Source organism: Saprolegnia parasitica, assembly GCF_000151545.1.
Source record: "Saprolegnia parasitica CBS 223.65 unplaced genomic scaffold supercont2.23, whole genome shotgun sequence".
Classification (NCBI taxonomy): Eukaryota; Oomycota; class Saprolegniomycetes; order Saprolegniales; family Saprolegniaceae; genus Saprolegnia; species Saprolegnia parasitica.
In genome coordinates, this window is record NW_012156417.1 from 180886 (window position 1) to 205287 (window position 24402).

The window sequence follows — 24402 nt, forward strand, 5'->3', positions numbered from 1 at the left end:
CGACCGTAAGAAGGGCTTCATACGCGACTATATTTTAGCACCAAACAATTGCTTTGTATGTCGTCAAGGAAAACCGATATGTCTCCGGATACGGCCCCGCGAAACGCTCAGTCCCAGAAGCAGCAGCCAGGCGCAGGAGCATGCTCGTGGGGCAGTTCCTCTCGCGGAGCATCTGCAATGCAGTCGGCTATGCGTACCCGATCTACATGTCGGTCAAGGTCGCGGCCAAGGACGACGCGGTCGACGAGCAGATCCAGTGGGTCGTCTTCTGGACGGTCAACGCCTGCTTCTCCGTCTTCGAGATCATTGCCGACCGGCTCGGCAGCTTCATTCCGCTCTACTACGAGGCCAAGGTGTGCATGATGGCGTGGCTCGCGCTGCCTTACTTTCGTGGCGCGACGCAGATCTACGAGAAGCTCCTCGCGCCCTACTTTGTCAAGTACGCACCGCCTCCTCGTCATCCTTGCAGCATGCCATCGTAGGTACGAGCAGTCGCTCGACGCCTCGATCGACCTGGCCAGCGACAAGTTGTCGCAGCTCTGCCGCGAGGCCGCGTCCTTAGCGATCCAGAAAGGCTCGGGGGCCATCGTCCAGGTACGTCGCACGTGGCGACAAAGAACCCATGGGATTGTAGGGCCAGCAATACATTGTCATGCAAGCGATGCAGCAAGCGTGGAACCGACCCACGAGTCCGACGAGCGCGCCTATTGCAGCCGTCGCCAAGCCGGTCGAGCCTGAGCCCATCGTATCACCATCACCACTCAAGCAACCACCGACACCACCAAGCGAGCCGCCATCCCGCCAAGAGAAGGAGGCGGAGCTCCTTGTGCACTTTCGCATTCTCTTATCGCGCGGTCTCAAAGTCCGCCACGGCGCCAAGTCGCGCTTGCTGCGGCTGAGTCCGTCGGGCACGCACTTGTATCTCGAGTCCAAGGCGCACCGCGGCGCCGCGGCCCCTGTCGTCCTCAGTCTTCTCGCCGTCGCCGCGGTCGATGCCAAGGACGAGGCGTGGTTCAAGATCGACACGACGACGATCCACCATACACTGGCCTTGGACGCCGAAGTCAAGAAGACGCGCGACTTGCTCGTGGCGGGACTCCGCCTGCTCGTGCTCGCCTTCCAGAAGGATGCCAAGCGCCCGCTCCAGCGACTTGCCCAGCTCCGTGCCCGCCACGCCAAGCAGTTGGCATTTGATATGCTTCTCGACCACGTCAACCGCGCCAACCTTCAGCGTTCGTTTTAACGCAGCCGTTGCCTTTTCTTCTATTAAAACGCAACTCCAATCGATCACTCCGCGCTGGCCAGAGGTCGGGTGTCGTCCGCCTTGAGCGGCCCCGACATGATGGACGCCAGCTGTTCTGCGGCCGAGTCCAATAGCTTGTCCATGTCTTCTTCGTCGTCTACAGACTTGGCCGCGTCGAGTGAAGTGGCCTCGTCGCCACGCACATCGACCTTGGAGAGAGAGCAACGCTTGGGGGATTTCTTGGCTTCCATGTAATAGCCTTCCGGCTTGAGCGGCAGCGTCTTGACCGTGTCCTGGGCCACGAGGAGCGCGACGAGCTCCTTCAAGACTTCCTCAAGCACGACAAACGCGACAAGCACGCTGTTGGCTTCGTCGACGTTGGCGTTGGCCAAGAGCTGTGCTTGCACGTCCGTGACCATCTGCCAGCCTTGCGGTATCCTCTGGATGCGCGCGCATGCGTCGAGGTGGACGTCCTCGAGAATGCTCCGCACCGACTTGCCCTTCTCGAGGTCTTGGTCCCAGTCAAAGACGAGGTGCGGTCGGAGGGACGCGAGCAACGTGATCAAGCCCGAGAGCGCAATGTTCTCGGTCAAACTATTGTCGAGCCAGCGCTCGAGGCGCCCAAAGAGCACCGACTCGAAGAGCGTCGCGAGCGATGGCGATGACGGCACACGCGTCGGCACCTGCGACACGGACGGCACACAGAGCGCCCAGGACCCACGGCGCGTCACGCGGTCGGCGATCTCGTTATCGTCGTCGTCGAAATCCTCGTCCTCGTCTTCCGTGTCACTCGTATCGGTCTTGGACTTTTCCGAGCACGCCGACTGCTCGGCGACGGCAATGTACGAGAGGAGCGAGAGGAGCTCGCCGTCCGCCAACGTCGGGACGTCGGTAACAAAGCTCTGAAGGGCGGCAAAGTCGTGCTGCTTGACAGCCGCCCAGAGCGCGGCGTTGGCCGTGATGGCGGCCACCGACGCGTGCGGAAAGCGGGATGCAAACCATACGATGTGCACCGGTGTCGTGTGCGCACGCGGCGGCGGCAAGAGCGCGTCCTCCACGACCGTCGTGCGCAGCGAGAGAAGCGTGGCAAAGAGATCCATGGTCGCCACGCTCAACGGCACCGAGAGCGAGTTGAGCCGGTAGACAAGCTCTTGTAGCAGCCGTTGCGGCTTGGCGGATGGCGCGACCGTGAGTATCGGTGGCGGCGGCACTAGCTCGTGCGACGCAGAGACGACCGGCATTGGCGTCGGCGCCGCCTTGGCGTGCATGTGGCTCAGCAGAAAGGAAATGTAGACTTGGAGGAGCGGGTTCGAGGCGGGCGACCCGCCCAGCATGTCCAAGATCGACCGGGCGTACACGAGCGCCGTGCGCGACGCTGCTTCGGACGGTTCGAGGAGTGCATCGAGAAACGGCCCGGCCAAGAACCGATCGTGGAACTGCACAAGGATCTCACTCGTGATGGACCGGACGCGCGTGATAGGGACCGAGGCCGGGAGCCCCTTGGGCGGCGTCGCGGGCCGCTCTTCGTCGAGGATCTCGAACGTTCCGACCATGGCCAAGGTCGAGCAGAAGCGGAGGCGGCCCGCGAGGACATCGAGCTCCTGCTGGATCATGTCGAGGTCCATGGACCGGAAAGTCTTTTCGTGCTTGACGCCGAGCGTCTTGGGCAGCGCGTCAAAGGCGCCGATGATCCCCGTGACCGCGTAGTTGCAGAACGGCGTCATCTTGAGAATGAAGCGCGCGAGGCCTGGCTCCTGGAGGCCCGCCGCGATCGCGAGGCCTTCGCGGCACTTGAGCCCGAGCTTGCCGGCGCGGTACATGTGCGGGAGGAGACCGGTGAAGAGCACGAGCTCCGAGATGCGCGTCGGCGAGAGCGCGAGCTCGGCGTTGGGTGTCGTCGTCTTGTAGATGCGCATAAAGAAGAACTCGGTCTGGACCGGGTCGCCCTTGAGCTTGACCCAGAGCGCGTGGAGGCAGTGGAGCAAGCACTTCTCGACCATCTCGTCTTCGACTTCGCGGACCATCGCGCCTTGGATGAGCTCGCACACGGAGCGATAGACACCACGCGTTGGCAAGATCGGGTAGTTGATCTTGGACTCGCGGAGGAGGTCGGTGAGGAAGATAATGACGAGCACCATGAGGCCGCTTGGCGAATCGTCGGCTGCCTTGGCGCAGAGCTGCTGAATCACATTGTGCTCGAGGAGGTACTCCATGCACGGGCGCTGGTCAATGGGCGTATCGCGGTCGTGCACCTGGCGATCGAGCGCATCTTCCTCGGCGTACAGCAGTTTGACCAGCTTGGCAAGGTTTTCGCGCGTGTTTGAGTCAGTGAGCTGCTTCTTCTGCTGCGCTTCCGGCAGGTCTTCCGCTATGACCGCCTCGAGGAAGAGCGAAATGATCTGCCACCGATGGTGAAACTCCTCGACCGGCGTCTTGTAGAGCGCCATGGTGAGATTTAACGATGGCGCGACGGCCTCCGCGGCCTGCGCGACCTACGCAGAAGCATTAGCATGGCCGGCGCCGAGGGCGGGTACCATGGAGGCGGCGGCCCTCATCTTGTTCTTGAACCAGCTCATGCTGCTTGCGTCTCGACGCCCGATGGCAGTTCCCAAGGACGAAAGCTGCTCCGTTCTGTTGTTCGATCTATTTTCATGGGGCCCATAGTATCCACCGACCGGGTCCGACGACGCCATTGAATCGTTTAATTGTATTACATAATAACCGCAAGTAATATTGTAAATTTTAATGTTTGGATGCCGATCCCAAACGCTGCAAACGTGTCAATAGCTAGCATAGTTAAAACAAGCTTAAAATCCAGAAATTCGTTGAAGTGGGTGGTGTCCCCGTATATTTGATGCAATAGGGACCCCTACACAAAAGCGAAGATTTGCGTCACCGTGGTCCAATCTCACACACCACATGCTTCAATCCTCACATTTGAGTTTGAGTTTCATCAAGCCCAGAGAATGTGAAGTCGCTGCCATACAGAAATTGCACAAAACACTTGCAAATCGTAAACTCCTGGCTCGCGCTAGCTGCTCGCGTTAGCTGCTCGCGTTGCATTAGTACAAGCCGATCTCTCCATGCCGAGGTTGCAATCGTTCACTATGATTGGTCAAAATGCAAGGATACCGATGGTTGATTGGGTAGCCATCTGGCCATTTTAATTACTGGCCAATCAAATGCGTGATAACCTGAAAACTCCACGCGAGAGGCTGCATACAATTGCCGAGATGTTTGCCATTTGAATATTTGAATTGCGAGGTATGCGACGAACGACGCTCGGCCCGATATCGTCCTCGCAGCTCAACTCGATGAGCTCGTCGCAGCCATCGCGGATCCCCGTGGCCAAGCCGGCCGCGGGGCCGTCGGCCGGCCGCCAGTCCATGAGCTCCTTGGCCCAGCGGCGCGAGAGCATGAAGAACCGCCTGCCGCTGGGCCGCAGCAGCATGGCGGCGAGCGCCGGCCACCGGACGCACTCGATCGGAAAGAACGGGTCCATGGGGTCGGGCCGGCGAAGCAGTACGTTCGGAGCGCGAGGCAACCGCGTCATGGACCCTCGCCCGGTGGCTGATCGCAGCTTCATGAACAACGCGATTCGGCTGCTGGTCGAGTACCTCTCGGAGCACAACTACGAGCACCAGATCAACTCGCACTTGCTCTTCAAGCCGATGAAGAAGGACTTCGTCTACATCATGCAATTTCTCTTCCGCCAGCTCGATCGCAACTTTGAGTACTCGCCCAAGATCGAAGACGACGTCGCGACGTGCTTTCGCCAGCTCAAGTACCCTTTCCCGATCAGCAAAGCAGCGCTCGCGGCCGTCGGGAGTCCTCACTCGTGGCCATCCCTTCTTGCCGCTATCTCGTGGATGATTGAGCTTCTCAAGGTACAGAATGATGTCACCGATCGCGATCGCCTCATGCTGTCGACAGTACGACGAAATCGTGCAGCACGACTACGAACAAGGCGACGAGTACGACGGCGACAACTTCTTCGAGTATCTCGCCAACTCATACGAAGCCTTCTTGAACGCCAAGGACGACGAGTACAACATGCTCGAAGCCCAGCTCATCCAGAAGATTGGTACTCCATCTGACCTGTCACTCGACCCATATTGGACGCTAACAGGATGACGACCATGTAGACGCAAAACACGATGTCATCGCCAACGAGACACAAGCGATCTTGGAAGAGAACGACGAGCTGCGTCGGCAAATTGAGCAAGCCAAGAAGGCGCCGGTACGCCGTTCGCTGGTCGTAGCCACCGTACCAAAGGCACTTGGAGTAGACACTTGCCCACTACAACGCCAAGAAGCGCGACCTCCAGCACGATCGCGAGAAGCTGCAAGATCTCGTGCAGAAGCTCGAGGCCAACAAGGAGCACGCCGGTGTTGTCATTCACTCGACCGAGCAAAAAATCGCCAAAAAACGTACTCTGCCGTGCCAGCAGTACTTGGATGGCTCATGACCCCTTTGTATGTAGAGGAGGAGTTCCAAGCGATCCAAGTCAAGATCGCACAGCTGCAGCGTCGCATCGACACGCAGGAGCTGACGGCGGAGGACCTCGACCGCATGGTGAAGGAGCGCCAGCGCCTTCAGGAGCAACTGCAGCAGGCCGAAGTGCGCTACAAGGAGCTCCAGAGCCAGCACTGGCAAAAGGAGACTGCGATTTCCGAAATGAAAGACGCGTTGGAAGAAAGCGTGAAGCGCTATATGGTGACGGCGACGCGTCTCAAGCTCTTTGGCAAGTACGGCGGCGGCTTCGACTATGGCATTGCGATTGATGCGCACTCGGGCGGCGTCTCGGCCGCGACCGCGCTCATCAACCACCTCAAGAAGAACGTTGTGCCTAATATCTACAAGTTCAAGAAGCAGCGCATCGAGCGTCTCGACCGGCTCCTCGATAAGTCGCTCGAGCTCAAGGCCCAAGTTGAGAGCACGGCGCTGCAGCGCGAGAACGCGCTCGAGGCCGTCCGCAACATGGAGAACCAAGAGCGCAAGATGAGCGAGATCATGCGCCGCGAGAAAGACTCGATGGACCTCCTCCTCGAGCAGAAGGCCAAGGCGATCGAGGACGTCGAGCTCGAGCTCCAGCACGTCAAGAGCGAAGAAGAGCTCAGCGCCGAGAACGTGCGCGCCGAGGCCGCGTACAAGGAGACGCGCGACGCATACGAGAGCATGAAGGCGCAGTGCGAGCAAGAGATTGCAACGCGTCTGCACAACATCTCGCTTGCGGTCTCGGCCTGCATCGCCTTCAAGGAGAACGTCGAACATGTGCTCTCGGAAGGCGAGGCCTACGCCCAGCGCTTTGCCGTCTAGTGTGTTGTGGATAGAAGACCCATTACTTTATATTAAAAGAGACTATAATAACCAAGCTGCTATATTGACCAAGTCGATTCCTAAACTTCCCACGTTGCTGCCTGAATATCCATCACTAAGCGGCACATGTACTCGTTCGCATCAGCAACGCTGCTGCAGCCGACCGCAGGTACCGGTAATATGGCGGCCCTTGAGCCTGCTTCATGGGCTTGGTGCCGAGGGATCTGGTTTGAATGCTCGCATCAAGGTCGAGCATTACCCAAAATCAAAGAGATGCATGCCTGTGGACATATCGAAGACTCAGTTTGTTCAGGAAATGACGTGCTTCATATTAAGAGATACAACACGAGTACAGCGCTGCTTAGCAACCGCCACGAAGGCGGAGCACGAGGTGGAGCGTCGACTCCTTCTGGATGTTGTAGTCGCTGAGCGTGCGGCCGTCCTCGAGCTGCTTGCCGGCGAAGATGAGGCGCTGCTGATCCGGCGGGATGCCCTCCTTGTCCTGGATCTTCTGCTTGACGTTGTCGATCGAGTCCGAGGGCTCGACATCGAGCGTGATGGTCTTGCCCGTCAGCGTCTTGACAAAGATCTGCATGCCACCGCGCAGGCGGAGCACGAGGTGGAGCGTCGACTCCTTCTGAATGTTGTAGTCGCTAAGCGTGCGGCCGTCCTCGAGCTGCTTGCCAGCGAAGATGAGGCGCTGCTGATCCGGCGGGATACCTTCCTTGTCCTGGATCTTCTGCTTGACGTTGTCGATCGAGTCCGAGGGCTCGACGTCGAGCGTGATGGTCTTGCCGGTGAGCGTCTTTACGAAGATTTGCATGCTGCTGTGGGTCGCTTGAGCAGGCGAGAGAAAATTGGGAAATGAACGTGTGAGGTGTCCAAGCGGCCGGATTGTTCTATACTCGAAGCAAGTGTTTAATACTAGGCGTGCCGGCTGCCACCTCACTATACAATTACCAAGGTAAAACCTACATTGTGGTCCGCAGATCCGCTTTTTATGAGCCCCAACTGCCGTCGGCTCGTTTCGCACATCGCTTGCAATGACCAATCAGCGGCGTCGAAAAGACGGTTCCAGAAGTTCTCGGTCGTTCGACGCGTTTCATTGGCCAAAATGCCAGCGGTTTCGTTTCTATTTCATCAGTGTTGGTCGTTCGAAAAACGACCCCTTCGTCGCAGACGCATGTGATTGGCCAAAATGCTGCAGTCAGAGAAAGGACGAGCCAACGGGAATCTTTGGGGCCGCGACACGCTCGCTTCTGATCCGGCGGCACGGTGAAGCCGACGGAAGGAGCATGCATATTCGCAGGCGGCGAAGAAGGGTTGGGTGACAGCATGGACATGCAGGCACTTAGACACGTCGGCAGCACGTATATAAGCAGTAGAGCTGACGCGCCATCGTAGGTTCCGCTGCTTGGCGAGCCGCAGCATGGGTGACCAGTAGGTGCTTTCGCATCGCTGCACCACGGGCATGAGCGTTCGCCAACACGGGCGGGTCTGGTCTGCACGCGTTGCACAGAAATGACACACGTCATTGGCTCGGCCAATTGGCGCGCGCTTAGATAACACCATGACGTGGCAAGCGGAGAACGCAAGGTTCAGGCAACGACGACCAGATTGGCAATGCCGAACATGGAGCACGTTGCTTCAAGGCGTGGCGACAGCGATGAATGGCTCCGGGCCGTGGGCGAGGAAACCTCGCTGGTCATCGCACAAACCAACTTGCCTTGCTATGGTGTCGTTGTTCCGCCTCGCGCTCGCGGCTTGCTTGATGCCCGACGTCTTTGCGTCTCTTGGCCTCTGCTCGGCGGTCAAGCCGTACTCGTACTCGCTGGCAAAGGTCCAATTCCCGCACCTCAAGGCCGCGCTTGAGACGGTGGAAACCCAGCCAATCGCAACGTGGTACACGGACCGCGACATCGACTCCAAGCACCAAGCCGCGCTCGCCGTCGGCAACTGCCCCAAGGGTACGTCCCTTCGCCTACGTCGATCTCTTAATCCGCACTCTAGGTAGCCGCCCGACCATTGTCGTCTACGGTCTCCCCAACAAAGATTGCCAGGACCACCACTCGACCGACGGCGCCAACAAGACGCCGGAACAGTACGTTCAGTTCTTGACGGACCTCAGCACGACCGTCGGCGACAACAACGTCGTGTACATCCTCGAGCCAGACGCCGTCGGTCTCCTCGTCGGAGGCTCGGCGTGCGCGACGACGTTCGAGTACGAGCGCAACCTCATCAACGCCGTGTCGCTCCTCGGGCGCAACCCGCAGGCCGACATCTACATTGACATTGGGTTCTGGGTGCTGGGCCCAGCCAACGATGCCAAGATCGCGCGCGTGCTCTCCAAGCTGGACCCGACGGGCACCCGCCTTAAGGGCATCTCGATCAACACGTCCAACTTCCGCACCACGTCCGAGCTCGTGCAAATGTGTGGCAACTTCTCGGCGACGGCGCGGGCGACGGCCAACCGGACCGTCACGTGCGTTCTCGACGTCTCGCGCAACTTTGCAGGGCCCGACCCGACGAGCCAGTGGTGCAACCCGAAGGGCCGCGGCATTGGACGCCCGCCGACCATCCTCTCAGGCGAGCGCCTCATCGACTACATGCTCTGGATCAAACCGCCGGGCGAGAGCGACGGCAACTGCAACGGTGGCCCGACCGCGGGCGCGTTCTTCCTCGACGGCTTTGTCGAGCTCTGGAACAACGGCTACTTTGTGCAAGCCAAGGGTATGAACAAGGTGTCGGCCATCGCGCCGTAGGCAGCGTTAGATGACCGTTAAGATCCTTTTGGTATGCCGATAACCATGACCTTGACCTTTGTATGGTATACTGGACCGCTTCGGTTCGAATCTTCTTCGAAAAGGTATTTTTTGAGTTGTTCGAAGCCAATTCGATGGAGTCCGAGACGCCGCCGCCGATCCGCCTCCATGAAGCCGACGAGGTGACGGAGGGCACGAAGCTGCCCAACACCCTCCGCATCACGGTGCTCCGCGCGCGCAACATGGCCAAGGCGACGCTCCGCGCCACGACGAGTCTCTACTGCAAGCTCACGTCCGCGGGCATGACGTACAAGACCGCCATCAAGGCGCGGACCATCGACCCTGTCTGGAACGAAGTACGTACTCTTCGCCCATGTAGCATCGCACGCAATATATGGAGCAGACGTTCTCGTTTCGCGCCAGCGACTACATGACGACCGTGACGATCGTCGTCGCCGACAAGATCAATGTCAAGAAGCGCGTCGTTGGTCAGATTCGCATCGTCGCCTCCGATATCATGGCCGAGCCCACGATGCGCTGCACGCGCTGGTATGCGCTCGTCGACAAGGCGTGGGCGCCCAACGAGAAGCTCGGCGAGCTCGAGATCAAGGCCTCGTTGGTCTACGAGCGTGAGCACGACGGCGTGCTCCAGCGCCGCGTCGACATCCAGCGCGCAGTACCCGCCGTGGCAATCGCTGTGGGCGAGACGTGGGACACGTCCGACGCCGACGGGTTTGCCGTCCAGCAAGACGAGACCGAAGACGACGCGCTCCTCCGCAAGCAAGAACTCGACCTCCAAGAAAAGCAGCGGCTCGAAGCGCTGCTTGTCAACATTCCGCGAGGCGATTTCCAGATCCAAGCCCACATCATTGAAGCACGGGACCTCAAGGGCGAGAATGTACCCCATTTCCACCGTCTCTGCATCGACTTGATGGATGGTTGATAGTTTGATGGCACGTCCGACCCCGTGTGCTATGTCGACGTCATGGGGAAGAAGCAAAAGACGTCGGTCAAAAGCCAGACGTTCTCGTGTGTCTTTGACGAGCTCCTCTTCTTCCGCTTCCGCAACATTGGCCGGAAGGAGCTCGAGCAAGCCACGATCACGGTCTTGCTTCATGCGGCGTCAAGCTCGGGCTCACCGAAGACGTAGGTGTCGGTCTACGACAGCAACGTCCTCCGGCCCAACGTCGAAATCGGAACGTACCAGTTTGACGTCATGAGCATCTATTGCCGCGTATATGATATCCCTGTCGCTCCAACGACGACATCTCACAGGTCGTGCGGTAGCCCCAACGCGAGGTGCACCGGCAATGGCTCGCACTGGTCGACCACAAGAGCAAGAAGGACAAGGGCATCCAAGTACCAAACCCCTAACCCTTGCATTTGGACGCGACTCGAGATATGTAGGGCTATCTGCTTGTGAGCATCGCGATCGTCGGGCCGGGCGAAGCATTTCCGGTGCACGAAGCCATCCAGGACAACTCGACCAAGGACATCCACGACCTCGTCTTGCTCCCGCCGGCGATCACGCAATCGCTTCACTTTCTTGTCGTGACTGTGTTTGCGGCCGAAGAGCTCCCGGCGCTCGATACACCGACGCTCCTCTCGGCAGCCGGCATCGACGCCTTTGTCCGCGTCGACTTTGCGGGCAATTTCAAGTGCAAGACGAGCGTCATCTCGGTCAAAGGAACGCAGAACTTGTCGGCAACGTTCCTCGAAGCGCTTTGGATTCCCGTGCTCATGCCCACGATGAGCCGCCGCATCAGCATCAGTGTCCGCGACCGCGAGCTCGGGCGATCCAGCAAGGTCGTGGGGCAGAGCATCGTGGACTTTCTACAGCTGCCAGTGATCGACGCCGACCTCGCCGACGCGGCCAACGTCAATCTAGTGGAGCAAACGTCGCTGCGGTACATCAATTTGTACGGGCCGCCGTTGCAGGCCAACCAGCACTCGGATGCGTGCAAGCACATGAAGCAGTTTCCCGAACACGCCTCGACGTACCGCGGCCGAGTGCTCGTGAGCCTCGCCCACGTGCAGCGGCCGGCGCCCGACGAGGACGAAAAGACGCACGTCAAGGAGGTGGCGATCGACGACTGGGACGCATTGCGGCCGCCCATGACTCGCTACGTGCTCCGCGTCGCACTCTATTTCGGCCAAGACGTACCGCAGGTGCGACTGCGCACCGGTCTCTACGCCAAGCTGTTTGTGGTCGTCAGTGTCGGCCACTACGCTGTGCGTTTTGACGCGATGCCAGTCAAGTACACCACTGGATGCTACGTTTGTCACGTCTGCTTGATACCTTGATATCTAGGCACGGGCGTGTCGTCTGGGGCGCGGCGCTGGAAGCCAAGAACATTGAGCTCCCGGCCAACTTGACGCAGCTACCAGACGTCGTTGTGACGCTGTGCCGCGAGTCCAACGACGCAGACGACCTCCACGGCATCGCGTATGCGCGCATCCGCAGCGGCGACCTCGTCCAAGCCGGCTTCCAAGTCCCGATGCGCTGGCTGCACTTGCTCGAGGAAGTCGCGCGGCCTCCCGGGTTACTTCCAGGGCAGTCGCCCGGCTCGCTCCTCCTGCGCGTCGCCTTTGGCCGCGAGGAGATTGCCGCGCGCGAAGCATGGGTCACGCCGTTCAACGCGATCTCCGAGACGCTGCCGTGCATCGTCCGCGTGCACATCTACCAGTGTCGCGGCCTCTTTGCCAAGTCGACGACCAAGCACGGGCTGCCCGACCCGCAGATCTTGGTGCATCTCATGCACGAGACGAAAAAGACGAAAGCAAAGCGGCGGACACTCGACCCACTCTACTACGAATCCCTCCAGTTCAACGTGGATGTGCCGAGCAACTTGGAGTTTGCGCCCGAGCTCTGGCTCCAAGTACACGCCTTGATACCGTGCGATCATCGTCGTCATGGGGCGCGTAGGTGGTGTCGAAAACCGGCTACAGCAGCAGCACGACCAAGTACTTGGGCGACTTGCGCATACCGCTGTCGAAAGCGACCAAGACGACGTCCGTGCCGTACCCGGCGTGGCACACACTACGCTCCGACACCAACGTCCTCGAGGACCTCGGGGTGACGGGGGAGATCTTGTTGTCATTACAGCTACTCGTCAACCCGACGGCCGACGAGCGATCGATTCCGCTGCCGTCGATCGTGCCCGAGTGCCGAGATGCGTTCGTCGACATTATCGCCATGGGTGTCCGCAACCTCAAGTCCAACCGGCTCTTCCACATCCAGGTACGACCTCTTTCCATGATGGATCTTTTTACCAAAACGAAATGAAAAGAATCCGTTTGTGGAGTTTGAACTCACGGGCGCGGCGTCCGCGAGTCGTGAGAACGCCGAGCGCCGCACCAAGGCGAGCCACGAGCCCGAGAGCAAGAACGCGAATTTCCTTGAGCGTCTCGTGATCCCGACGCGCCTTCCGATCGACACCCTCTTCAGTCCGCAGCTCGTGCTCAAGGTCTCTCCATCTCATATTATCAATGTATCAAGCCGAGTGCGGTAGGTGTACGACAGCACCATGGGCGGACTGCACCAGCCGCTCATTGCGTCGTGCGTGATCGACTTGACAAAAAAGCTGCCGTGGAGTCCGAGCTACGAGCCGCCGCTGCAGCAAGAGTTTGATTACCACCTCCAGCTCGAGAAGCAGCGCAACCGCCAGGCGCAACAGCAGCTCAGCAACGCCGCCGAGCAAGCCGACGAGAACGATGATGACGCCAAAGACGATGCCTCCGACGACAACGGTACGCTGCATCCAATGGCAGGCTCCACTGACGTGGCGAGTTAGACGTGGTCGTGGACGACGACAGTGCGTCCGGCAGCGACAGTGAAGACGACGACCCAGCCAAGGTAACGTCCCCAACACGATTGAAGAGCCGAGCAAAGGTGTGCGAACTGCAGGAGAGCGAGACGCAGCCCGCGGTCCGTGACGACGGCACGGGCATTGGCACGCTCCAGTTGCCACCCGTGTCGTACGAGCCATCGCTCGCGTCCCGGGACGACCCCGCCGTGCAAAAGCAGCTTCAGGCCGAGGCCGACCGGCGCCTCTTTGCGTCGGTGGAGGACGCCAAGAAGAAGGGCCGCGTGTACATTGTCCCTGGCAGCAACAGCGACGTGTTATCGGCGGATATGGCCGCCAAGAAGGGCTATGACACGCCGCCATACTTTGCCGGTCGGGACTGGTGGATCCAAGTACGAGATTCTTTTGTTTCACAAAAGGGGTGGGAGGCTCAACGACACACAATTCCTAGTCGGGCGGGAAGGAGCTCGAAGAGTACCTCAAGACCAAGCCGTTCGAGACGTACCCGCTCTTCCGCGCCCACACGGTCCTTGGCTCCCTCTTTCGCCGTCGAAAGGAGCGCATCCAGATTCAAACGGGCGTCTTCAAGGGCCTCGTAGTCGTGACGCTCGAGTCCAACAAGCAGAGCCTCCTGGTGGACTACACGTCGCTGACCGAGCCCAAGCCGTACGAGGTGCGGATCTACGTCCTCCGTGCGACGAATCTGCAGCCGAAAGACCGGAACGGCCTCAGCGATCCGTACTTGCGCCTTCAGCTGGGTCAAAACAAAGTCAACGACCGCGACCAGCACCAAACGAAGACGTTAAACCCCGACTTTTACCGTCTCTTTACCGTTGAAGCGACGATTCCAGGTTGGTGGCTTCCCTTTGACGTTGCCAAGTGTTGTATGTAGGCACGTCGCAGCTCTCGATTTCGGTCTGGGACCACGATCGATTTGGCACTGACGATTTTATTGGCGAGACGATCATCGACCTCGAAGACCGGTGGTTCCACAAGCAGTGGCAAGACATTGGCCTGGGCCACCCCAAGGCAACCACCCACCTCGTACGACAACACTCATGTCCGGCATGTAGCTCAAAGCCGCGGGAACGCTCAAGCCGATCGAGTACCGGCCGCTCTGGACGGGCAAGGACGCGACGTCGCAGGGCACGCTGCAGCTGTGGGTCGACATCCTCACGCCGTCGCAAGCGGCCATCTACGAACCGATCGACATTGCGCCGCCGCCGCCAAAGAAATTTGAAGTCCGCGTCGTGATTTGGAAATCGGAGGGCGTCGTCGACAAGGACGTACGACGATGACGCGGTCCTCGTCCATTTCTGACGCGTCTCTGTAGCTGAGCGAGACCAATGACTTGTTTGTCAAGGCGTGGATGGAAGGCCAGAAGGCGCAGTCGACCGACATCCACTGGCGCTGCTCGACGGGCAAGGCGAGCTGGAACTACCGCATGAAGTTTGAAGTCCAGATGCCCATGAAGCCCGAGTTTGCGCGCTTGCATCTGCAGCTCTGGGAGAAGGACCTTTTGAAATGGCAAGACATTATCGGTACAGTGTCATATTATAGGAGTCGATTGCGCAGTACGATCCTATTTTTCTTCTACTAGGCGGCACAGAGCTCGACTTGTACCGCTGGCTCCAGCTCGCCTACCATGAGAACCGAACAGTGATGCCATTCAAAGAAATGAAGCACGCGGCGCAGGTCCTCAATGACGACAGCGACGTTGAGAGCGGGAGCGACGACGACAACCAGACTACGGACGTCGACTTGGAGAAGAACGAAGTGACCAAGCCGCTCCTCAACGACAAAAAATCAGCGTCGCGTCTCGGGAAGCTCCAAACACTGCTGCGGAAAAACGGCAGCTCGAAAGCCCGTGGCGGAAAGGGTGGTGTCCCCAACGCGCAGCAAAAGGCCGACAAGCGCGCGGCCAAGGAAGAAAACGAGGCCAAAGAAGCCATTGGCTCCTTCCTTGTACATGCTTGACCAACGCTACACCCGCGGTCACGGCCTCTTCTAGGACTTCATTGGGCTCGGGCGCCTCCACGACGACTCCGAGTGGCTCACGATGCGCTTCAACAACCGCGCCGAAGGCAAGTCGGAGGAGATGGGCAAGCTTGCGATTGGCATCCAGATTGTCACGGAAGCCGAGTTCACAGCGACGCCCGTCGGAAGCGGGCGCAAGGAGCCCAACATCAACCCATACCTGCCGCCGACTGTCGGGCGCATCAAGCTCAGCGCCAACCCCTTCAACGTCCTGCGCGAACTCGTACGCGCTTGCCTATGACATGGCCGCCTCACGAGTGCGTAGGTCGGGCCCAAGACGTGTGCACGCATTGCCTGCGTTATGTGCTGCGTGGGCTGCCTCAGCTTCATGGCGCTCTTCGGTGCGAGCATCATGAGCGCGCTGACTTTCTACGAGCAAATGAAGGCGCGCGCCGAAGCGGCCGAGGGCCGGCAGCCATAACCAACACATGACTTTATACACACGCTTCGTCAGGTTGTATCTATACTCGCCGCATGCACGCGGACCGCCGATTAGGATTGAGCAAACAAACTCAAAAAGTCCTACGCAAAATGACACTCCACGCAACGGTTGAGAATCAGGGACGTACCTTGCCGAGGGACGTATTGAGCGAGACGTCGGGCGGCCCCGAAAAGTTAAAGTCATCCAATTGCAAGTCGGATGCGTTCTCGGTGCGGAGTCGCCACGCCGGTGCCTCGTCCGTCTCGGGCACCGCGTCCACGGGCCTAAACACCGGTCGAGTCACTCTGAATGTGGCTACTAGACGTACATGCTGCGCGGGATCCACTGCGCACTCGGGTGCTGCACGGGCTTGAAGGCCTCGTCCTTGGGCGTGCCGTGGCTATGTCGTTGGAGTACTCGATACAATGATGACTCGTCAGAGGATGCGCCCACCTCGCCGACGACCGCGCCTGCCGCCGACGGTCCGGCGTTGTCTACGAGACGTAAACGCCGCAGTCGTTCAAGAGTGCGCTACCTTGAAAATCATCGGATCTTCGGCGCGCGACTGCAGCGTCTTGCGGAGCTCGTCAATCGCAATCACATTGGCGGGTGGGGGTTGCCGCGGCCGGCCGCGGCGCGCCCGCGACGACGGAGTGGACTTGCGCGTGCCGTCTTCGTTGGTGACTTCAATGCGAAAGGGCAGCGGGACGTTTTCGTCGACGGCTTCAAACCCATCCCGGCGTGGGTCGTGGCTCTGCCGCCGCGCCGACCGCCGCGACCGAAACCGATTGATCGTGTCTTGGAGCTACACAGGTTGCCAACTACTGCACGCTTGTATTCGGTGCAACACGCGTACGCTTTGCTCGTTGATCTCGCACGACGACGGCGTCACGGGCTCCTGCGCCATCGGCTTGTGCCGTGACGGCGGGCGGTGCGCGCGCTTGGTCGTCCTCGACACCTTGCGCTCGTCGTCGTCGTCGTCGTCGTCAACGTCCTTGGCATCGACGAGGTGCGTCGGAAATGCGTGGCGCTGGCGTGACGGCGGGCGATCAAACGCCTACGACCATCGTCGTCGTCGTCTCCATCCTATGGCCAAGCGTACTTCGTCCATGTCGTCGGCCGGCGACGTCTGCCGCGAGCTGCCCGCCGAGAGGTTGCGCTGGTTGCCGCTGCTGCTGCTATCCTTGGGCACGTACTTGTACTGGCTTCCGTTCGTCGCGTCGATCTCGTAGTCGTAGACATTGTCCAAGTCGCACAGCTCGTTGTTGTCCTTCTGGAACGAGCTCGCGTGGAATGGGAACGACGCGAGAATGTTGGTGGCGCTCGAGACGCCGTGGTCGCCCCAATGGAACGAGCGCGCCCGCGCCTTGGTCAGGCTCACCTTGGGCTCGGTCGGCGCGCGCGTTGACGCCCGGTACTTGGCCTCGACGCTTGGCCGCTCGACTCGATGGTCGTCGTCGCTCGGGCTCTCGATGCGCCTCTCATGCAAGTACTTTTGCGGTCGCGACCGCGGCTTGCGCTTCTCGGCGAAGAGGAAGGTCTCGGCGTCGCACATGCTCTCCATGCTGCTGCTTTGTCGGTTGCAACTAATTTTGGCTCGGCCACGCGATTGGTCTCTTCCACGCTAACGATAGCAGCCTCCACTTGACATGGAGCGCCTCCAGGTGTACCTCTCGATCGTGCTCGATGAAGCCGAGGTGAAGAAGCTCCTTTCGACGCTGGCGCTGCCCCGCGGAAGCTGGTACCGCCTTCAAACGATCGACCATCTCGTCGACAAGACGACGCATGTGTTGCTGTCTGCCAACGCCGAGGCGAGCCGGTTTCTCTGCAGCCGCTACCAGTGGGTCTCGCCAGCAGCTACTGTCAACTAGCATGCTCTTGGACTAGGAAAGGAGTCCAGCGCATTCTTGCGAGCCGCATCGTGGTCGTTCGCGCGCAAAAGTACGTGGCGTTGCCAGCGACGAGCACGGTCCAACGTGACACCTACCTCGATCACCGTCTCTATGCTCCATATTGTCGTCGTTTCGCATGACACATTGTATGTAGTCGACCCCTTCGACGACTGTTCCCAGCACCCGGCTGCCCAGCGCAGTACGTCTTGCCGACTTCTAAGGAATGGATCGTGATGGCATCAACAGACAACAACGACGACGACGCTCTACCAAACGAGATGGTATGTCCTCGTACTGCATTGAATTGGAACGGAGCTCAACCCGTATGGTAGACGCCAACGATTCCGCTTGCCTACGTCATGGAGCTTCTCGACATCCTGGGCGACGACGTGGCGCGCGTGCGCGACTTGTTCGAGGCGCACGCCAGACACCAGCGCGTGAGTCTCGAAGGCATGACTGACATCCTTACATCCGATGGGTACGATCTACGATGGAGCTTTCTGTGTACAATGCGACCAATAGCTCCCACGTGGCGCTGGACCTCGTGCTGCGACTGGTCTCGGACATGGTCCAGAGCCGCACTGTGGCGCTGCAATCGCCGCCATTCGACCTCAAGGCGCACGTACTTGGCTACACGGATGTGCTCTCGGTTTACGTCGTCTTCCACCGGCAGTACTTCAATCGATGACGCGCCATGCGTAGCCTTTGGGTTGCAGTTTGCACCTTTCTCGTGTTGACCACGGCGCACTGGCAGCGCATGGCTTTACAGCCACGAGAATAAAGATATCTTGGGTTATTGCGCATCGGCTATCAGCTGGTTTCGAGGGCTCCCCAAGCTACTTTTGTCGTCCCGACGATCTTCGTGCTCGCCGCCAAGGGAACACGGTTCGGGATTTATTGAAGTGATATAGACTTTGCTAGTACGTAGGAGTTCCCTGCGCGCCTCATTTACATTCAAATGTGCACTTCGGATTCGCCAATTTCGACTTTGGTATCTTGTCACATTGCACTTTGCGATCCCACCACGAGGGTGAAACGCATGCGACGAAACGGTCTTGTCCGGATATTGGGGGGATAAGAAATCCGGTTCTTAGCCCAATGCGTATCCGTTCTGATTGTGCATTCGACGATGCGCTCGTTAACGCTGGCCCGTCGCCTGCGCCCTCTCGTCCGGAGCTTCCACGCGTCGACGCCGACGGCCGATGCAATCCTCATGGAGGACGAGTACGGTCTCATGGAGGCGAGCAAGCAAGTCTTCCACGTCCCGTCGTTCACGCTCGAGAGCGGCGTGACGCTGGAGGACGTGACCGTCAACTACAAGACGTTTGGCGAGCTCAACGCTGCGCGGGACAACGTGCTCGTCGTGTGCCATGCGCTCACAGGCAACGCGGCGCTCGACACTTGGTGGGGCAGCCTCCTTGGCGACGGCAAGCCCTTTGACACGGCCAAGTACCACGTTGTGTGCGCGAACTTTCTCGGCTCGTGCTACGGCACAACAGGACCGACGTCCGTCAACCCGTCCACCCAGCGCCCGTACGGGTCATCCTTCCCGCTCACGACGATCCGCGACAGCGTCGGACTGCACTTGCGCCTCGTCCGCGACGAGATTGGCGCCAAGAAGGTCCTGCACGGCGAGGACGATGTATATGCTCACGCATGTCTGTCATAGATTGCCGCTGTCATTGGCGGGTCCCTTGGCGGTATGCAAGCCCTCGAGTGGGGCTTCCTCGGGAAAGGACTTGTCCAGCGCGTCGGCGTCATCGCGTGCGGCGCGCGCCATACCGCGTGGCAGATTGGCATGAGCGAAGTCCAGCGCCAAGCCATCTACCGGGTACAGCCCTCTCGTAGAAACGAAGAAGCTCAGTCGAGGGGTGTAGGACCCGCTGTACTGCGGTGGCCACTACGACCCGTCGCGACCGCCAAAAGATGGCCTCGCCATCGCGCGCCAAATGGCCATGCTCACGTACCGCACGCACCGCGTGTACGCCGAACGCTACGGTCGCGAGACGCACCCCGACGGCCGCTTCGCCGTGCAGTCGTACCTCGACTACCAAGGCGACAAGTTTCTCACGCGCTTTGACGCCAACGCGTACGTGGCGGTCACGAAATCGATGGACACGCACGACGTCGGGCGCGGGCGCGGCGGCGTCGACGCCGCCTTGGCGACGCTGCGCGACTTGCCCGTCTCGATCGTCGGCATCGACTCGGACCTGCTGTACCCGATCTCGGAGCAAATCGAGCTCCACGAGCGCATCCCCAACTCGACGTTGCATGTCGTGTCGTCGCCGCACGGCCACGACGGCTTTCTCCTCGAGCAGGACGCTGTCGCATCTGCCGTGCGCGCGCTCTTGGCCCAAAATTAAGCGAGCACGACTGGACGCCGACTACCCAGCGTTCGGTCGCTGGCTTCTCGCCGCCTACGCTCGAGTAATAGTGTTGTTGTACAAACCAAACCCTTTCATGGACCATCGCACCATCTGCCACCAGGTTTTCGACACAGGCCGTGGATGTATCAAAACATCAATTGTTTGAAATCCCATTTATATATCATTGTATCGATTATGGGACATGATACATCGACTTGACAACAGAGCGGTGTCGTCGTAGCGCAAAATAACACTTCACTCCACACGCCGATGCTCGCTGAGCGCATGGACCGCTTCGAGGACGCCGATCGCGAGCTCAGGCGACTGCGCATGCAGCGCGTGCCACGCGTCGGTGCTCAAATGCAGCACCGTGCACGACGACGACGCGACAAACGGTGATCGCATCCGCGTTCCATCCAGAATCGCGCCCGAGCCGACGGCGACGTCACCGACCGTACCGGTGCCGGCACAGAGAAACCACCAGCGACCGAGCCCCGGTGCGAACGGGCTGCCCTTCGGGAGGAGGCGGAGCTCCAAGAAGTCGATCGCGCGATCGAGACGGTACGTGTCGACGAGCCGGCCCATGACGTCGACCTCGCGCGTGAGAAGAAACTTGAGCCACAGCGACCGCTTGGCCGCGCTGTCGCCATGGCTCTTGTGTGAGGTGGGGGACGGGAAGAGCGGTGCGAGCGCCTCGGGCATGCGGTTGAGCTGGATGCGCAGATCGCGCCGGGCCGCGAACGCTTCGACTTGGCGAAACGAGCGCAAAAAGAGTTGTCGACCGCGAGCACGTGCTCGAAGTCGAGGTGCAGCACGCTGAAGTGGTGGTTGCGCCACAGCTTCTCGATCTTGTGGACGAGGTACTTGGACGTGGCAAAGCAGAGGTAGCCCTGGAGATGGATCGCAAACCCGTTCGGCGACGCAAAGTGGTACGAGCGCACGCAGCCGACGGCGTTGAGCTGGAAGACGAGGTGGATGCTCGAGAGCACGAGCCCAACACCGACGCTCTGGAGCGTCCCGACCGTAAGAAACGTCAGAAAGACGGCAAAGACGACGCCGCACTCCATGCCGGGCAGCGACTTTAGCGGCGCCAACAAGTACTTGAGCAGAAAGTGGACGCCAATGTGCAGCAAGAGCCCGCCAAACACGAATTTCGGCACGTGCACGAGGCACCCGAGCCCGACGACCCAGAGCGAAAGCAAGAGCGCCGAGCAGAGCAGCACGGGCGCGCGCGGGTGCGCTTTGAATGTCCCGAGGAGCCCCATGGCCGAGAGGTAGTGGCAACCGCCCGTGCAGCCGAGGAGGCCGCTCACAATGTTGGCCCCGCCAATGGCCTTCATTTCGCGGTCGACGGGCACGTCGCGATCAAAGAGGAACGAGAGCGACCGGACGAGCACCGAGTACTTGAGCGCACCGAGGAGGAGCAGCGTCGGGAGGCCGCGGCCGAGGGCGTGGAAGAGCACGCGCCACTGCACGAGGTCCCACTCGATCGTGGTCCACGAGTACCAGCGCGGCGTCTCGGCGAGCATCTGCGGCGTCCAGTCAAAGAGCATCGCGCTCGTCTCGTAGCCACCGATCGCCGCGACGAGGTGGAAGCCGAGGACGGACCCGACGAGCAACACGGGCAAGTAGACGGTCGGTGGGACGTGCAAGTGGTCCGCACTGTGCGACGCAGTGGCAAAGAGGAGCGCGGGAAGCACGAGGAGGACGCACTCGCGCGTCATGGAGAGCGTCTCTCGCGCCGCCATGTGCACGCCGTCTTTGACCAAGACGCCGCCAATGCCCGAGAGAAAGCCCGTGATGACTAGGGATAATATGAGCGAAGAGGAGGTGCATGGAGAGTCGTCTACCTGGGAATGGGATGTAGTGCGTGAGCGATGAGAGACGGAGCTTCCCGACCGTGCATACGCAGAGCCCGACCGTGATGGACGCCAGCGATATGGCCACAAAGAGCGTTGGAAGCACGGTCGTCATGTCGTTGTGCAGAGCTTTCGCAATGTGCTGCGCCATCTCGCCGAGGACGGGCGCGCTACAGTCTTTTAGCATCGCAGAATCGCATACAGGTCATTCGTACATGGAGACATCGATCGCGGCCATGGCCCATGGCGCATGGCTTTTCCAGCACATGTAGAGGCACATGAGGCACGTGCCGAGCAGGTGCATGTCGATGACCTTGGCCAAGTGCATGCTCAGTGGCCCACTATGGCCGACGACGACGCTGGCGCACGAAACGGCGATCGTCGACGAGAGGAGGAAGACGACGACGCCGGCGAGGACGTTGAGGCCGACCTCGCGCATGCGCTTCTCGGTGGCCGGCGTCGCGGCCGTCGGCGACAGCGTCCCGTACGACGGCGAGTCCGGGTCGATCTGCACGACAAGCGGCTCGGCCTTGGCGACGAGCGCCTGCAGGGACGGCCGGCGCACGAGCGGCGTCGTTGACTCGAGGTCCATGGCCAAAGATATTTAATGGGCAGCTGGGTGCGGTGTGAAACCTCCGGCCACGATTTAAGCGAATTGCACTTCAACATCTGCTTGCCTGGCATGCCATTGGCGGATATTATGGCGCATGCGGCGAAATGGCGTCGCAATTCGCACAGGCAAGTACCATGGAGGTTGAAGTTCAAGGCACGACGCGACATGTAGCTTTGGCGATGGCCGAAGAATAGCGGTGGCGCCAGACGAGGTACTAATAACGTTCTCGTTAATAGCTACTGGATGTAGAGCTTGGATTACACCACCGCCGTGGATTCTCTGCAGGTGCTTCTTCGATCCTCCTACAAGATGGCGATCGCGTCGTGCGTGATCGTGAGCGTGCTGCTGCGACGGCCCGGCAGCAGCGTGTTGGGCTTGATCGCGTCCGACTTGCGATAATGGTGGTACACGGCCGCAACGAGTGCGAGCACTGCAACGACGCTGAGGACGCTGACGGTGATGCTGGTCGTCGGCGACGACGGCGACGAAGACGCGGTTTCCGCGACGTGGGTGCCGGATGTGGCGCCATCCTCGCGCTTGTCGATGGCCGCAAGCGTCGGGGCTGGCGTCGGTGCGGGTGTGACCACGGCAGTCGTGACGGCAGTGGCATTGCTGTCGGTGGTGTTGGCGCCGTCCAACACGAACTGTCCCTTCTCGGGCACGAACGTGTCATTATTGTGCAGCGTTTCGGTCGTCGACACCGGCTTGGTTGTGGTCGGTGTCGTGGTGGGGGCGACGGTGGTTGGTGCCGGCGTTTCTGTTGTCGGTGCCGGTGTCGGTGCCGGTGTCGGTGCCGGTGTCGGTGCCGGCGTCGGGGCGGGTGTCGGCGCCGGTGTTGGTGGCGTAAACTTCCAATTGACGCCGTCCACGGACAAGCCAAAGTGCGCTTCGAAGCCTTGCTTGGCTGTGACGTCTTGGAACTGAAAGTAGAACGGACAGTCGGCGCCCGACGTCGCCGTCCACGCCGTGTAGCTGTTGTAGTAGTTTTGCGCCGTCGCAAAGCTGATGACGGGTGCGCCGTACGAGACTCCGGACGTCGGCCACCCCGTCTCGGTAAGCTTGACCCTGCTCTTCCCGTACGCCGCGACGACAGCGTTGTAGCGAGTCGAGAGGTCCTGGATCGGAAAGAGCACCGCGAGCGGCGAGGACCCAAAGAACGGGTAGATGTTGACGCCGACAACGTCGCACACGGCCGCGAGCTCGGGGTTGTTTAGAAAGTCGCCATCCGTTTGGACCGACCCCACGGGTACGGATGTGATGCCGTTCGCGATGAGGGCACCGCGCACGGCCTGGACTTCGGCAATCACTTGGCTGGCGTTCCAGCCATGCAAGAGCTCTTCGTTGCCAACGTACACCGCGAGGACCGTGCCCGGGTGGGCCTTGATGCCAGCGACTATCGCCGCCACGTCGTTGGCAAAGATATACGGATCGCGGATCCAGACGCCAGCGGCGACTTTGAGGTTCGCGGCGGCGGCTTCCGCAATGAGGTTCAAGCCGCTGACGTACGTCTGGTACGTGCGGACCGCGTCAAACTTGGTGCGGATCATGCGAAAGTCGGATGCGACCTGCGACGTTGCGAGGTACGAGTCGTAGCAAATGCCCGTCAAGCTCACCGCACGTGCGGCGACGCAGGCGACGAGAAGCGGTCGCAGCATTCCTTCAAAATCGAGTTTGCACTTTCTGCATCGCAGCCACTATATTTAGCGGAGAGAAATTTATTTGAGTGGCATGGCTATCTTTAGTCAACCGACCGCGACGCAAGCGATGGCGCGCGTCGGAAAACGACGCCGGGGAAACCTGTCCTTGATTCCGTCTCGTTCGTGAGTTCCCACCCAGGGAATTTATTGTCCTTGGTTACTGCTTGGTATCGATTAGGTCGCGTACACTGTACACGAGCGATGGACTTCTCGTGGGTCCACGCACCGTAACGCACGGTTGAAGTTCTTTTTCTATGCTTTGTAAAGTTGATGAGGTATCTTTGGTGGTGGCAAGGCTGAAGAAAAGGCTTGGTCGCTGACCGTATCTCGAGCTCCGATGCGCCCCCGTGATGCGTGATGGGATCCCTTGTCATGTGGCGATGTTA

The 24402-nt window shown here is 60.0% G+C and overlaps 11 protein-coding genes across 11 annotated transcripts; 6 read left to right on the forward strand and 5 right to left on the reverse strand.

Annotated features, from left to right (window-relative positions):
* The first annotated feature begins 119 nt into the window (after window positions 1-119).
* On the forward strand, window positions 120-1308 carry SPRG_06644 (hypothetical protein). Its single transcript, XM_012345458.1, has 3 exons — window positions 120-439; window positions 483-594; window positions 635-1308. Exons 1-3 carry the CDS (start codon window positions 141-143, stop codon window positions 1241-1243), a joined length of 1020 nt encoding a protein of 339 aa, XP_012200848.1. The 5' UTR covers window positions 120-140; the 3' UTR covers window positions 1244-1308.
* On the reverse strand, window positions 1215-3875 carry SPRG_06645 (hypothetical protein). The gene is made up of 2 exons (XM_012345459.1): window positions 3778-3875; window positions 1215-3735 (listed from the first exon to the last, which is right to left on the reverse strand). The coding sequence occupies exons 1-2, from the start codon at window positions 3817-3819 to the stop codon at window positions 1288-1290; spliced, it is 2490 nt and encodes an 829-aa protein (XP_012200849.1). The 5' UTR covers window positions 3820-3875; the 3' UTR covers window positions 1215-1287.
* Window positions 3876-4501: 626 nt separating this feature from the next.
* Window positions 4502-6637, forward strand: SPRG_06646 (hypothetical protein). The gene is made up of 5 exons (XM_012345460.1): window positions 4502-5130; window positions 5177-5327; window positions 5389-5483; window positions 5533-5674; window positions 5728-6637. Exons 1-5 carry the CDS (start codon window positions 4510-4512, stop codon window positions 6561-6563), a joined length of 1845 nt encoding a protein of 614 aa, XP_012200850.1. The 5' UTR covers window positions 4502-4509; the 3' UTR covers window positions 6564-6637.
* A 210-nt stretch (window positions 6638-6847) lies between these two features.
* On the reverse strand, window positions 6848-7386 carry SPRG_06647 (hypothetical protein; the record flags this gene model as incomplete). Its single annotated transcript, XM_012345461.1, has 1 exon — window positions 6848-7386. The coding sequence occupies one exon, from the start codon at window positions 7384-7386 to the stop codon at window positions 6925-6927; it is 462 nt and encodes a 153-aa protein (XP_012200851.1). The 3' UTR covers window positions 6848-6924.
* Window positions 7387-7970: 584 nt separating this feature from the next.
* SPRG_06648 (hypothetical protein) lies at window positions 7971-9325 on the forward strand (the record flags this gene model as incomplete). The annotated part of the gene is made up of 2 exons (XM_012345462.1): window positions 7971-8530; window positions 8574-9325. The coding sequence occupies exons 1-2, from the start codon at window positions 8134-8136 to the stop codon at window positions 9323-9325; spliced, it is 1149 nt and encodes a 382-aa protein (XP_012200852.1). The 5' UTR covers window positions 7971-8133.
* A 121-nt stretch (window positions 9326-9446) lies between these two features.
* Window positions 9447-15589, forward strand: SPRG_06649 (hypothetical protein; the record flags this gene model as incomplete). Its single annotated transcript, XM_012345463.1, has 18 exons — window positions 9447-9681; window positions 9729-10223; window positions 10272-10430; window positions 10476-10559; window positions 10613-10684; window positions 10733-11583; window positions 11637-12204; window positions 12252-12566; window positions 12616-12792; window positions 12838-13075; window positions 13120-13523; window positions 13583-13982; window positions 14024-14175; window positions 14205-14417; window positions 14465-14672; window positions 14732-15096; window positions 15143-15391; window positions 15434-15589. The coding sequence occupies exons 1-18, from the start codon at window positions 9460-9462 to the stop codon at window positions 15587-15589; spliced, it is 5328 nt and encodes a 1775-aa protein (XP_012200853.1). The 5' UTR covers window positions 9447-9459.
* Window positions 15590-16109: 520 nt separating this feature from the next.
* SPRG_06650 (hypothetical protein) lies at window positions 16110-17169 on the reverse strand (the record flags this gene model as incomplete). Its single annotated transcript, XM_012345464.1, has 3 exons — window positions 16692-17169; window positions 16446-16646; window positions 16110-16394 (listed from the first exon to the last, which is right to left on the reverse strand). The coding sequence occupies exons 1-3, from the start codon at window positions 17151-17153 to the stop codon at window positions 16110-16112; spliced, it is 948 nt and encodes a 315-aa protein (XP_012200854.1). The 5' UTR covers window positions 17154-17169.
* Window positions 17170-17238: 69 nt separating this feature from the next.
* On the forward strand, window positions 17239-18169 carry SPRG_06651 (hypothetical protein; the record flags this gene model as incomplete). The annotated part of the gene is made up of 6 exons (XM_012345465.1): window positions 17239-17429; window positions 17477-17586; window positions 17636-17680; window positions 17728-17762; window positions 17814-17959; window positions 18004-18169. 6 exons carry the CDS (start codon window positions 17239-17241, stop codon window positions 18167-18169), a joined length of 693 nt encoding a protein of 230 aa, XP_012200855.1.
* A 441-nt stretch (window positions 18170-18610) lies between these two features.
* On the forward strand, window positions 18611-20020 carry SPRG_06652 (homoserine O-acetyltransferase; the record flags this gene model as incomplete). Its single annotated transcript, XM_012345466.1, has 3 exons — window positions 18611-19102; window positions 19151-19312; window positions 19359-20020. 3 exons carry the CDS (start codon window positions 18611-18613, stop codon window positions 19842-19844), a joined length of 1140 nt encoding a protein of 379 aa, XP_012200856.1. The 3' UTR covers window positions 19845-20020.
* Window positions 20008-22311, reverse strand: SPRG_06653 (hypothetical protein). Its single transcript, XM_012345467.1, has 3 exons — window positions 21922-22311; window positions 21698-21876; window positions 20008-21651 (listed from the first exon to the last, which is right to left on the reverse strand). Exons 1-3 carry the CDS (start codon window positions 22296-22298, stop codon window positions 20204-20206), a joined length of 2004 nt encoding a protein of 667 aa, XP_012200857.1. The 5' UTR covers window positions 22299-22311; the 3' UTR covers window positions 20008-20203.
* A 216-nt stretch (window positions 22312-22527) lies between these two features.
* Window positions 22528-23976, reverse strand: SPRG_06654 (hypothetical protein; the record flags this gene model as incomplete). Its single annotated transcript, XM_012345468.1, has 1 exon — window positions 22528-23976. A coding segment is annotated over one exon (1355 nt), but the record flags the coding sequence as incomplete, so codon positions are not given.
* Window positions 23977-24402: the final 426 nt, after the last annotated feature.

Excerpts from the sequence above, each read along its gene's own strand:
- SPRG_06644 (XM_012345458.1), top strand. The coding sequence starts at position 141 with ATGCTCGTGGGGCAGTTCCTCTCGCGGAGCATCTGCAATGCAGTCGGC. Across the intron at positions 440-482 it reads CTCGCGCCCTACTTTGTCAA|GTACGAGCAGTCGCTCGACG; the intron begins GTACGCACCGCC and ends ATGCCATCGTAG. Across the intron at positions 595-634 it reads GCTCGGGGGCCATCGTCCAG|GGCCAGCAATACATTGTCAT; the intron begins GTACGTCGCACG and ends ATGGGATTGTAG.
- SPRG_06645 (XM_012345459.1), bottom strand. The coding sequence starts at position 3,819 with ATGAGCTGGTTCAAGAACAAGATGAGGGCCGCCGCCTCCATG. Across the intron at positions 3,736-3,777 it reads TGAGGGCCGCCGCCTCCATG|GTCGCGCAGGCCGCGGAGGC; the intron begins GTACCCGCCCTC and ends GCTTCTGCGTAG.
- SPRG_06646 (XM_012345460.1), top strand. The coding sequence starts at position 4,510 with ATGCGACGAACGACGCTCGGCCCGATATCGTCCTCGCAGCTCAACTCG. Across the intron at positions 5,328-5,388 it reads CCAGCTCATCCAGAAGATTG|ACGCAAAACACGATGTCATC; the intron begins GTACTCCATCTG and ends ACGACCATGTAG. Across the intron at positions 5,675-5,727 it reads GCAAAAAATCGCCAAAAAAC|AGGAGGAGTTCCAAGCGATC; the intron begins GTACTCTGCCGT and ends CTTTGTATGTAG.
- SPRG_06653 (XM_012345467.1), bottom strand. The coding sequence starts at position 22,298 with ATGGACCTCGAGTCAACGACGCCGCTCGTGCGCCGGCCGTCCCTGCAG. Across the intron at positions 21,877-21,921 it reads GCCGCGATCGATGTCTCCAT|CGCGCCCGTCCTCGGCGAGA; the intron begins GTACGAATGACC and ends AAAAGACTGTAG. Across the intron at positions 21,652-21,697 it reads GCACTACATCCCATTCCCAG|TCATCACGGGCTTTCTCTCG; the intron begins GTAGACGACTCT and ends TATTATCCCTAG.